The 11,816-nt window shown below is 40.7% G+C and overlaps 1 protein-coding gene across 8 annotated transcripts in view; it reads right to left on the reverse strand.

Annotated features, from left to right (window-relative positions):
* The window catches only part of LOC106531326 (rho GTPase-activating protein 23), a 114,897-nt gene that overhangs the window by 8,319 nt on the left and 94,762 nt on the right, over positions 1-11,816 (reverse strand). For all 8 annotated transcript variants that reach the window (XM_014027163.1, XM_014027162.1, XM_014027159.1 and 5 more), the window contains 11 exons: positions 6,870-7,178; positions 6,732-6,793; positions 6,551-6,657; positions 4,389-4,498; positions 1,330-1,482; positions 1,169-1,247; positions 894-967; positions 730-819; positions 526-651; positions 398-442; positions 224-317 (listed from right to left, as the gene is read on the reverse strand). In XM_014027163.1, coding sequence (XP_013882617.1) covers positions 224-317; positions 398-442; positions 526-651; positions 730-819; positions 894-967; positions 1,169-1,247; positions 1,330-1,482; positions 4,389-4,498; positions 6,551-6,657; positions 6,732-6,793; positions 6,870-7,178 — 1,249 coding nt within the window. The remainder of the gene's footprint in view (positions 1-223; positions 318-397; positions 443-525; positions 652-729; positions 820-893; positions 968-1,168; positions 1,248-1,329; positions 1,483-4,388; positions 4,499-6,550; positions 6,658-6,731; positions 6,794-6,869; positions 7,179-11,816) is intronic.

Consider the following 11,816-nt stretch of genomic DNA (forward strand, 5'->3'; position numbering starts at 1 on the left):
CTCTCAGACTGAAGAAGTCTCTTGGAAGAGAGACGAAACGTTTCATTAAAGAAGAACCCGTCCAGAGGACCTATACAATTTTTTTTCCTTTAATACCAGCTGTACTTTTCTTGTATAACAGTATATTATGGCATTAGAATGCCCCCACCACAACACACACACACACACACACACACACACACACACACACACACACACACACAGAGGCCCCTCCCCCCCTCACCTGATGTGTCCCCAGGCATGCCTGGCCTGCCGATGTTGGTCAGCAGATGATCAATGTTGGGTTCAGGCTGCAGGCTCTGCTTGTCCTCGGGTGTCTACACAAACATGAACCCAAACCAGTGAGGAACAGGACACGTGGGGACATCCAGGGACAAGTGGACTGTGGACAACCTACCGTCCCGTCCCTCTGAAGCTGTCCGTCACTGAAGAACCAGTCGTGCTGTTGAGTCCAACACACACCAGGTTAACAGATCTACCACAGCCTGGTTACAACTCAGCAGAGGCTCTGCAGAAATGTCTTACATGGACGATGAGGGTCTCCACTATCTTGTATCGATCAGGCATGTGAGTGACCATGTCAATCATGTTGTCCTCTGATGTCCTCACCAACGTGGGACCAAAAACCAAAGCTAGATTTCGTGGCTCCATCTGGAAGCAGAATGAATGCTCCATGACTGACCAGTGTTTCCATGATGTGATGTGGTGAAGAGGCTGCAGCTGACCCACCTTGTTCTTCTCAGAGTGGTCGGCCACTCTCTTCAGGTGGCCCACCAGGAACCTCAGGGTGTGATAATAGTGATCTGGGAGGTCGTGGAGCTACAGGTATGTGTATTAAAAAGAGTTCACTTTCAAAACTCAGCTAAGGTTTAGGTAGATGTGTTTGAACATACCAGTTTCTTCATGGTCTTTAGTCGGTCCTCTGAATCCTCGATTCGGTTGGCATCAATAAACTCACTGTACTTGTCTGCAGGTAGAATCGTGCTTTAATGTTAGCTGTCATTACAAAACTATGCAGTGCTTTTAACTAAGATGTTGATGTCAGAAGAGATGAAGACATTGTTTGGTTTGATAAAGATAGAACAGAATCCTCAGACAGTAATGGTGCCTGGTGTTTTCCATCAGTGAACATCTGCACTCACATCAGTAAACATCTGCACTCACTCACCATCAGTAAACAGAGGCTCTGGCAGCTTTCTAAAGAAGGATTTGAGCAGGCTGCTGATCACGTTCAGATCCTGGCACCTCTGTGGAGAGATGAGATGGTACATGTCTAAAACCAGGGTTACAGAAATACATTCCAAATTGGGCTGGGACCACGCTACACACCTCCTCTGCAGAGTTAATGTCCATGCCCTTGTTGAGGTGCTCCTGTAGGTTGGACACCATGGCGTTGTTCCCTGGTACACGGTAAATACCAGTGTACTCCAGACCAATGGCTTCCACAACACCACAACACATCTCCACTATCAGAGGGACGAACTGTGAGGTGGGATGGGAGAAGACAGGGTCACTGATGATTCATCACAATCTAAACCAAACTGCAGAAGCTGTATAAGACCTGGCTACAGAGCCTGATCCAGCAGTTCTAACTGGGCTTTCCCAATCTTCTTAACAATGTTGCCTCAGTTCATTGAGGTTTGCAGACACTAAAATGTTGTGGGACCTTAAGAAATCTGCCAGGATGAGATTTTGGACTCTGACTGGACACCTGCAACAGTTTGATTCTTTACGTGTTCAGCTGTTAGTTTTATTATCATAGTCAGGGCTCTCAAGTCTCACACACTGGCCGTGAGACACACACACTTCGGGAGTGTGTCTAACATTTCGGGAGTGCAAAACACACACTTTGGAAGTGTGTCTCACACTTCTGAAGTGTGTGTCACACTTCGGGAGTGTGTCTCACACTTCTGGAGTGTGTGTCACACTTCGGAAGTGTGTCTAACATTTGAGGAGTGTGAGACACACACACTTCAGGAGTGTGTCTAACACTTTGGGAGTGTGTCTAACATTTCAGGAGTGTGAGACACACACACTTCGGGAGTGTGTCTCACACTTCGGGAGTGTGTCTCACACTTCGGGAGTGTGTCTCACACTTCGGGAGTGTGTCTAACATTTCAGGATTGTACACTTCGGAAGGGTGTCTAGCATTTCAGGAGTGTGAGACACACATACTTCGGGAGTGTGTCTCACACTTCTGGAGTGTGTATCACACTTCGGGAGTGTGTCTAACATTTCAGGATTGTACACTTCGGAAGGGTGTCTAGCATTTCAGGAGTGTGAGACACACTTCAGGAGTGTGTCTCACACTTCTGGAGTGTGTCTAACATTTCAGGAGTGTGACACACACACTTCAGGAGTGTGTCTCACACTTCTGGAGTGTGTCTAACATTTCAGGAGTGTGAGACACACTTCGGGAGTGTGTCTAACATTTCAGGAGTGTGAGACACACACACTTCGGGAGTGTGTCTAACATTTCAGGAGTGTGAGACACACACACTTCGGGAGTGTGTCTAACATTTCAGGAGAGTGAGACACACACACTTCGGGAGTGTTTCTAACATTTCAGGAGTGCAAGACACCCATACTTCGTGTGCCCATGCCACACTTTGTATGTCTCACACTAAAAACCACAGACACACAAATGCACACACACTTTTTAAGGAAGAACCAATGTACCAGTGCTTTTGGACTGGCCTGTTCGGATGAACCACTCACCTATTTTTTTTTTTTTTTTTTTTTTTTGGTTTTTACTCCTGCATTAGAAGTCCTGCACATGTGCACACTGCGTTCAGAGTCACTCCTGTCAATCACCTGTCCGGTTACCTCCATGTGTGCCTCTGTGACATCTAACTTTGTCTCTGGTTAAATTTCATATTCTCACAAAACTGCAGTGGTGGGCACTAGTTTGCATTAAAAAAAGTGCTAATTGCAGCCTAAATTTCTTTTTTGCGCTTTAGGGGTTTTAATACTTTCTTCAAATGATGTGCGGATTTACGCTTTGTAAATTTAGAATTGAGTAGTGCTAATCGCAAATAATGTTACAAGTTCAGTTGTCAACATTGTCTAAATAAAGAGGAGAGAGCCGTCTAAACACACTACGTTCTGTAGCAATATATGTCATTATAATTTCATCATCATTTTCTTGAGCATTGGAGGGGAAAGCTGTCTCTTGTTAACAATGGAACTTTACGAGTTTGCAGATTGAAGTCCTGCTCTCAGAGATCCAGAAAAAAATGTCATTTTTAGCAGCGTCAGACCTGCTAAAGCCTAGGGATGAAATAACTACTGTTAATGTCGTGTCTCATGTGGATCGTATACAGACACAGAAATAAAAATCTAAATCATATTCATCTCTCTCTAGTCCTGCTCCGGTTGTCCTTTGGTCAAATATTTTTAATTTAAGTGTAAACAACAGTGTTAAATAGTTTTCATTTATTCAGAAGAAGAGCAGTCACGCACCGCTACCCCCTGAACAAAGCATTGTTTGACTGGTCTAAAGTTCGTAGGCATGTTTGTTTATGCTAAAAGCGCTCAGACGCTACAGTTTGCTTCAACTACTCACTCCCAGAATGTGACTGTTGTAACCAGAAGCAGACATTTATAAAGATTTAAAAAAAACCTCATGAATGGAGAAGACGTTTTGCACGGAGAAATCCATCTGCAGAGAAGTGTGGAGCATTCACTGGGACAGAACCCCCTGCAGTGACATATCCTGCAGTGGGAGGGGTCTCCCAGGAGCTCAGCGTCAGGTGTCTCAAGAACTATGAAAGGTGTGTGCCAAATCGAACGCTGAACAACCACATGACTGCGCTTCCACTGTTCCCCTGCAGGTGGCGTCTGCACAGGCCTTAGTGTTGATCAGTTCATTTATAGAGGCAGTAGAAAGGTGAGGTCTAAGTGTGCTGCAACTTCTTTAACATGTGAAAACCAACTGAACATTTTTAACTGCTCTAACTAAATGTTGTGTTTGCTACCAGCAGGCTGTGTGGCCACATTTTGAATGGTTAGTTTCTGAAAAGCATTATTTTCATGTGCACAGCTTGTAAAACTGCATTCTGGGTCAGAGACATTAGTTTATAGCAGAGCTCCACCCACATCATACCCACCTCGGCAGCTGCCCCACATTTACAATTAAATCTGCTTCAGCACCCTTTTGGAATGAAGACGTGACGATTAGGACCAGTTTTATATTAACTGTTTATCATCGTTGTATTATTATTGAAGTACATTTGTTGCACGGATTTTTTCTGAAGTTCAGAGTGAAGCAAGAAGATGAAGGAAAATGCAACCACTGTGATTGTTACGATACATGCTGCTGTCTCAGCCCGACCAGACAGCATCACCAGTGTTACCAGTGGTGCAGCTCACGTCTCTGCTGGACTTACTTTATGGTGAACAGCTGGCTGACAGTCCTCCAGTCTGACTCCAAAGGCTTTAGGACTGTCTGCTTTCTTGTTCTTCTTCATGATGTTGATGCCCCACAGTGCCTTGTCCTCTGAGAGCAAACACACACACACAAACTAGTTCAATGCACTCATTAGACCAGAGGTCTGCAACACATGGCTCGAGGGTCTCAAACCCTTTAGTTCCTCTGAGTCGTTGTAGTTCTGTTAAAAATAACATGGAAATGAAAAATATTTATATTCATACCCACAACAGAAAACACTAGTGCTAGTGTTTGTGTTCAACTGTACGCAGCATGTGAAAATACTTGTGCAGCAGAATGACACAATACAAGGAGCAACACATATCGATCATTGACTTCATTAATCCAACATCCAAACATAGTGTGAGCTTTCTCTGCAAACCACCAGCAAATTAAATTTTTTCATATGTTTGAGGCAGGTTGCTGAAGAAAAAAACAAACATACATATCAAAGATTACTGTAACATGAGTTAATAAACAAAAATATGTCAGTTTTACTTTAATTAAAAGAATGTCAATGTCAAATTTATTTATATAGCACTTTACAACATGCATAAAGCTGTACCAAAGTGCTGTACAAGAACAACACAAATGACAAAATAATATGAATAATGAGTTACCTTTAGCAGAAGTTTAAAAAGTCACAATGAGACATCCAACAAACTGGTCTAATTTTATTTTCATTCCAATCATTTACAGAATGAGGTTGGCTTCAATATTTCTTTTACACAAATATAGAAATGGCTCATATGGCATAGATGCATACTTATCTAATGCATAATTAAATTTTATCAAAGGGGTTTACAGTGGAGGAAATAAGAATTCAATCCCTTGCTGATTTTGCAAGTACGCCCACCTACATGAACAGTCTATCATTTTAAAGATAGGTTGATTTTAACAGTGAGAGACAGAATATAAAAAAATCCAGAAAATTACATTGTATAAATTACATATATTTACTTGCATTTTGCAGAGAGAAATAAGTATTTGATCTCCTACAAACCGTTAAGTGTTCTGGCTCCTACAGACCAGTTAAGGCTGAGTCACACTACAAGATTTTAAACCAGTCGGCCGATTTTCAAAGACTGATAGAGCCCACACATGAGGATAAAACATCATGGATCTACCAGGTTTGGTCCTACAGTGTGTGGTGTCCAACACACAGCAAGAGACAACACACCACACACCAAAAAATATTTCATTCATGAACATGTCAGATATTAAATCACGTGAGACTTCCTGAAATCTCGCGAGAATTCAGAAGTCCAAGGAAAAATCTCACGTGACCTCCAGAGAGACGTGAGTTCAGAGTAAATAAACATTTGTGATGAGAAAGAAACAATGTTGATCATTTGTGGACTATTTTTACCAGAGGAAAAACAAATCCAGGACTTTTAACATCCAGCAGACTTTCTGCTGAGTCATGACAGTTTTTGTTTACGTCACCTCTCTTTCTGATTGGCTACATGTCTCATTCAACAGGCTGAGAGCTCAGGTGAACACTACACACACTGTGATATCAGGCCAAAAAATCTAACATGTTGAATATCCCTGATTGGAGGTCAGAGCGGTCCCGACGTCCTTCTGAGACGATTAGATCACTCTCAACTCACCACCCACGGCAGGAATATCTGCTCAGATTATCTTTAGAGCCATCATGATAATCTGGACTTCCTTAAGATTGTCGGAAGGGAAAAAATCAGCCTGATTTTCTTGTAGTGTGATGCTGGCCTTAGATCAGGGGTGTCAAACTCCAGTCCTCGAGGGCCGCTATCCTGCATGTTTTAGAGGTTTTCCAGCTCCAACACACCTGATTCAGTGATTGAATTAACTCTTCAAATTGGGCAGAAGCCTGTTAATCACCCAGCGATCAAAATCAGGTGTGTTGGAGCAAGAAAACCTCTAAAACATGCAGGATAGCGGCCCTCGAGGACTGGAGTTTGACACCCCTGCCTTAGATGCTCCTAATCAACGCACTAACTGCACCTACGCTTCACACTGTGCCACGTTAAACGCTGCGCTGCTCCTAGATGTGTGTCCAGCATAGACTTTTCATGTAAACCTGCTGCTCCTGCTGCTTAAAACGGTTTGGTGTGAACCCAGAGGTGCCCTAACACCCACCAGATCTCAAGGCTCTGTTCATCAGCGTGTTGTCAGTTTTCACCAGAAGGAAGGGCGGGATCATGCGATGGCCTCTTGTGGATGAATCTGGCTTGTTTCCTGTCAGGCTGCACATACAAACACAATGAAAGCCTCACAACATTTGTTTTTTGTTGAAACAGCACGTAGTTTTAATGCTGACCTTTGCTTCCTGTAGTCCTTCAGCTTCTTGTTGATGAGAGCTTGCCTGGAGAATCCAACCTCCTAAGAGAGAAGTGCCAGATGAGATCAGTGTGTGTTTGGAGAACATGTGGACCACTGAGTGAACATAATTCGTAACCTCGTTATCGGTTTTGCTGCCCTCTCTGATGACCCTGATCCAGGCCAGCATGTCGTCTCTGTCCTCGGCCTGCAGCAGGTACTCGCAGAAGTCCTGCGTGGTCAGCCTCAGCGTGTGCTTTCTCTTGGTTTCACTGTAGGCGATGTCAATCAGGCAGCCCCAGATGCTGATTGGTGGATGTTCATCCAGGCAGGGCCCTGCCCCTGCACCGTGGAGCACAGCCTCTCGCTTGTCTTTGTAAAGAAAGAGCGAGTGGTGATGGAGCACAGCGAAGACGCGTTTCCACAGACGCATGCTGCCACCAAGTTTCTGTTGTCACAGAAAAAATTAGAAAAACTGAATCAGAAAAATTATATTGTAAAAATTTCACGTATTCACCATGGCAGCATGACTAAACATGTGTTAGATTTTGGAGTGGTTAGGGGAGTCCTCCTGGAACTGGTAGGTCACCGGTTCAATCCCCTATCCAGCTGTCTCAGTTGCTGTGTCCTTGGGCAAGACACTTCAGCCCTAATGCCTCTGATGTGTCCCATCAGTGTATGAATGTGATTGGCACTGATGAGGCTCCATAGATGATTGTACATGTTATCTCTGTAGAGACCTAACAGAGTGCTGTGTGAATGGATAAATGAGGACACAGATTGTAGTGTGAAGAGCTTTGAGTGTCCTGGATGGATAGAAAGGTGCTATAAGTACAGTCCATTTACCATTGGATTTTAAAGAGATAATCATTTATTGTGACTCTGTGAAACATTATAAACAACTAGAGAAATTGCATTTCCTGCAAAAATGCAAGTATGAATGCCTGTTGCTGAAAACGTAAGCTGAAAACTGCTGAAGAAGCTGAAATTGAACTGAACATGTCTAGCAAAAGTATTATTGTAAGTTAAATTTGAAAAGCTGAAAGAAGCAAAAAAAAAAAAGGAGGAAAAACAGTAAAAAGGAGCAAAAATATAGCTGAAATAGGATAAAAAGCAAAAAACTTAAGGCTAAAATAGCTGAATTTAGCAGAAAGCAACCGTATGAAGCATAAACAGCATAAATTAGCAGAAAAAAGTATATCAAAGCAGAAAAACACAGAAGAATTGCAGAATGAAGTTAAATTTTAGCTGATTTAGCAGCAAAAAGCTAAAGTTAGCATAAAAACGCTAAAGGTAGCAGACTCAAGTTGAAAGTTGCACACAGATGGTGAAATGGATGTAACAAATTCAAAATTAGCAGAAAAAAATGTAAAACTACTAAAAAGTGATCATTTGAAGTAAAACAGGTAAAACAGCMGAAGTTTTTAGTAAAACAGCTAAAAGGTAGCTGGAAACATTTTAATTAGCATAAGGATGCATAAGGAGCAAAAGTTTGCTGAATTTAGCCGAATTCAGTTGAAATAGCTCCAGAAAAATATGTAATTAGCATTGAAAGCTAACTGTGGCTAATAACAGCTAAAATTTAGCTAAATTTGTAGCAAATAGCTGAATATGGAAGAAAGCAACTGTAAGAAGCACAAATAGCACAAATTAGCAGAAAAAGTATAACAAAGCAGAAAAAAGCAGAATAGCAGAAAGAAGTAGAATTTTTAGATAAAATAGCAGAAAAAGCAAAAATTAGCAAAAAAGTAGCTAAAATTTGCACAAGACAGTAAAATAGAGCCTAATCAGAACAAATTATGTAAGGTCTAGTAAAGATTTAGAAACTATTTGAAGGATTTTAAGGTTGTTGAAAATAGCCCCATTCAAAGTCAATGGGAACAAAAGTGGCTAAAAAGTTGAAATAAAACAAAGTAAAAATAGCTGAAATACCAAAAGTCATAGCCGGCATTGCACGAAAGAGCTGAACGTTTTGATATATGAATGGTTGAAGTAGCACAAAAATTGTGGAACGAGAAAAGTGCCGAAAACAATACAGAAGAAAAAAATGATCTCAATGGTGTGAATGGCATATAGGCATTCACACCATTAATGTCCAACCTTACACTGTTGTCAGGTTGAGTCTATCAAGAGTTTTCCTCATGCACATTAAAGATGACTAACACAAATATCTAGGATGAATTCTACCAACAGCTTCTGTTTTTCATTCACAAGGATTTTGACTTTTCCAAGACTGTCAAATAGATCCAGCTCACTCCCATCCTGACAGCATCAGCAGAGGCCCTCCTACACTCTTTAAGAAAGCTCCAGCCAGTTGTGTGGTTATATTTTGATCATAAGCCTTCAGAATGCAGACCACAGGAAGAACAACATGGGTTTTTACAATGTAAAAACAAGTGTGCATTGCCTTGTAGCATGTCATTGCCTGCAGCAGTGGACTTGCAGAATGAAATGTGACCAAGTTCAAATGTGTTTTCTATCAACTTGTGCTTTTCAAGTCAGCCGGTGTTTGTAATGAGGATAATTGTGTGACAAAATGAAGTTTGTAGAGATTTTTGTTAAAGTTGCTGTAACTGGGTTTTGAACCCTGATCTCCCACATGAAAGCCCATAGAGTTAACAATGAGACCAATGGAGCTGTGGCAGAGGGCACTGCCAGGGGTTGGTTTGTATGTGTGCAGAAAGAGGCCACATTGCAAATGCAATTGCTGACACTAAACTACAATATATTACAGCAATAGAGCAATATTAGGACAATATTATAGTAAAACATCAAAATACAATCATATTAGTATTGTAACCACTGAACTATTGAGATTAAATATTATTAAACTATGGTTCAGTACTGAGTAGATGCAGCAGGGGGCAGCATTGGACCAATACAAGGCTCCATTGACTCCCATTATAAATTATTAAACATTAATATTTCAAAAACTATAAGTTGTACAGGCACCAAAAGGCATAGCCATCATTTTGCACAGGAGCTTTACAAATATAAATTACAATGGCAGCTCTAGGACAAAGTATGCAGGAGGAGAAGCATGGCAAAGTGGAGATGGCTTGGATGGGAAACAAATTACAATAGTGTGTAATGTATTGGCAATGCACACTGATTAGAAAAAACACAGCGTCATTATTGAGATTAGACCGGCCCAATGTGAAAGGATCTCAGCAGTCCTGTAGAAGCCAACTCACTGACAGCCAAATAACTGGACTTTTTCTGAGCTGCCAGTGCTCTTGATTAGGGCTGGGTAAAAAATCTATTTAATTGATCTTGGATCGATTTCATTTAAATTTGTGAAAATCAATTCACAGGACATGAGACTGATTCTTCCCCATGCTGTCTTGTGCGCATCTGAGGTGTGTTTCTATATTTTGTCAGTCCTAGCTTGCCGTATGTTTACGTTCGGTTGACGTTCTGTGCTAACATTAGCTTTCGATAACAAGTTGTCTGGAGTAGAACAAAAGAAACTAAGGAATCACTAACATCACCAGCCGACTCTCAGCGGAACGTAAAGATAACAGAGACCATGGTGACTTCTGTCTGCAAACATCTGCGCTCCTACGTGGTAGAGGAAACGAAGCGGGGTTTGACGAGCAGCTCTCATTCAGGCACTCGAACCAAACTACGGTGTGTAAACATCTGACTGAACTGTTCTCCACTGGCATATTTAAACGTGTTAAAGACCACATTCTAACAATCGTTTAGTTTTGTTACAAGTATTATTATTTTTAAACTTAAAGAAACATCTTAATGAAATCCACAGTGATGACATTTTGTAGTTGTTTTAATAAGTTATATGTATTAAGTTTTAATAAGTTTTACTGAATATAACAGAACGTAAGAGAAACATTACAAATATACAGTTTTAAGATGACAAAAAAAGATAAACCTTTATTGTTATTGTACAGAGCACAAAGAAATTACAGATCAGAACATCCATTCACAACTTTTCATACACTCTAAAGGAGTGGGCAGAAGTATATTAATAATAGCCCACCTCTTCTCCTGCAGCCTTATTCCCATCACTTCTTATTTATCTAAACAATTATTAATTACTTAAAAATGAATGCATCCACAACAAAACTGTCACCTGCATCTCTTGTTTACTTTAAAATCTTTTAAACTTGTGACAGTTTTCTTTCAATATTAAACAGTTTAATTTTAAAGCTTGTCCTTAAAACCTGTTGTTTATGTTGAGGAGAAAAAAATAAAGTGATATTGTATTTTGTAACACAGTTGCAAAATACAAAATCAATTAGGGCTGCAATTGATTAATCTGTCGAATATTTTTTTGATTAATCGGCTAAATCATTAAAATGCTTAATTACATCAATATGAGTAGATTTAAATTAATTTCATTCCTGTATAAATTAGGGATGCAAGTTATTGATTAATGAATTAATCTGAAGTTGATTTAACTTATAGATTGACTAACAATTAATTGATAAGCAGCCATTTTCTTTAAAAAAAAAACGGAGCTTTCTCTTGAATCAAGAGGGTCTTTTCATAACATGAAGGATTTTTTATAATCTCCTGGATTAAAAAACAGAAGCTCATCGTAAATATTTTAACAATCTATTTTTCCTGCTGTATTAAATACTGAGCAGAATGTGAACAACTTGGGAGTAAATCTTGACTCAGATCTGTCTTTAGATAAACACATAAAGTCTCTGGATTCCACTTGCTGCTTTCAGCTTCAGACATCTCTAAACTCCAGCCCTGCTGTCTACTTCAGACTTGGAAATGGTAATTCATGCCTTCATTTCTGCCGGCTTAGATTATTGTAATAGCTTGATCACCTGTCTTAACCAGAAACAGTTAAATTGTCTTCAGCTTGTCCAAAACTCGGCAGCAGTACTTCTAACTGGAACCTGCAAATTCAACCCACATCTCCCCGATCCTAGCAGAACTTCACTGGCTTCTGGTTCAATTCAGAATCTGGTTCAAAGTCCTGGCCCTCACCTTCAGAGTTCTTCATGGCCAAGCACCTGAATACATTAAGTCTCATTTCTCCAACCCCAGACGAGACCTCCGCTCACAGGATCAACATCTCCTTATGGTTCCCCTCACTCGCTTTAAGACC

The sequence above is a fragment of the Austrofundulus limnaeus genome, unplaced genomic scaffold, assembly GCF_001266775.1.
Source record: "Austrofundulus limnaeus strain Quisiro unplaced genomic scaffold, Austrofundulus_limnaeus-1.0 Scaffold620, whole genome shotgun sequence".
Taxonomy (NCBI): Eukaryota; Metazoa; Chordata; class Actinopteri; order Cyprinodontiformes; family Rivulidae; genus Austrofundulus; species Austrofundulus limnaeus.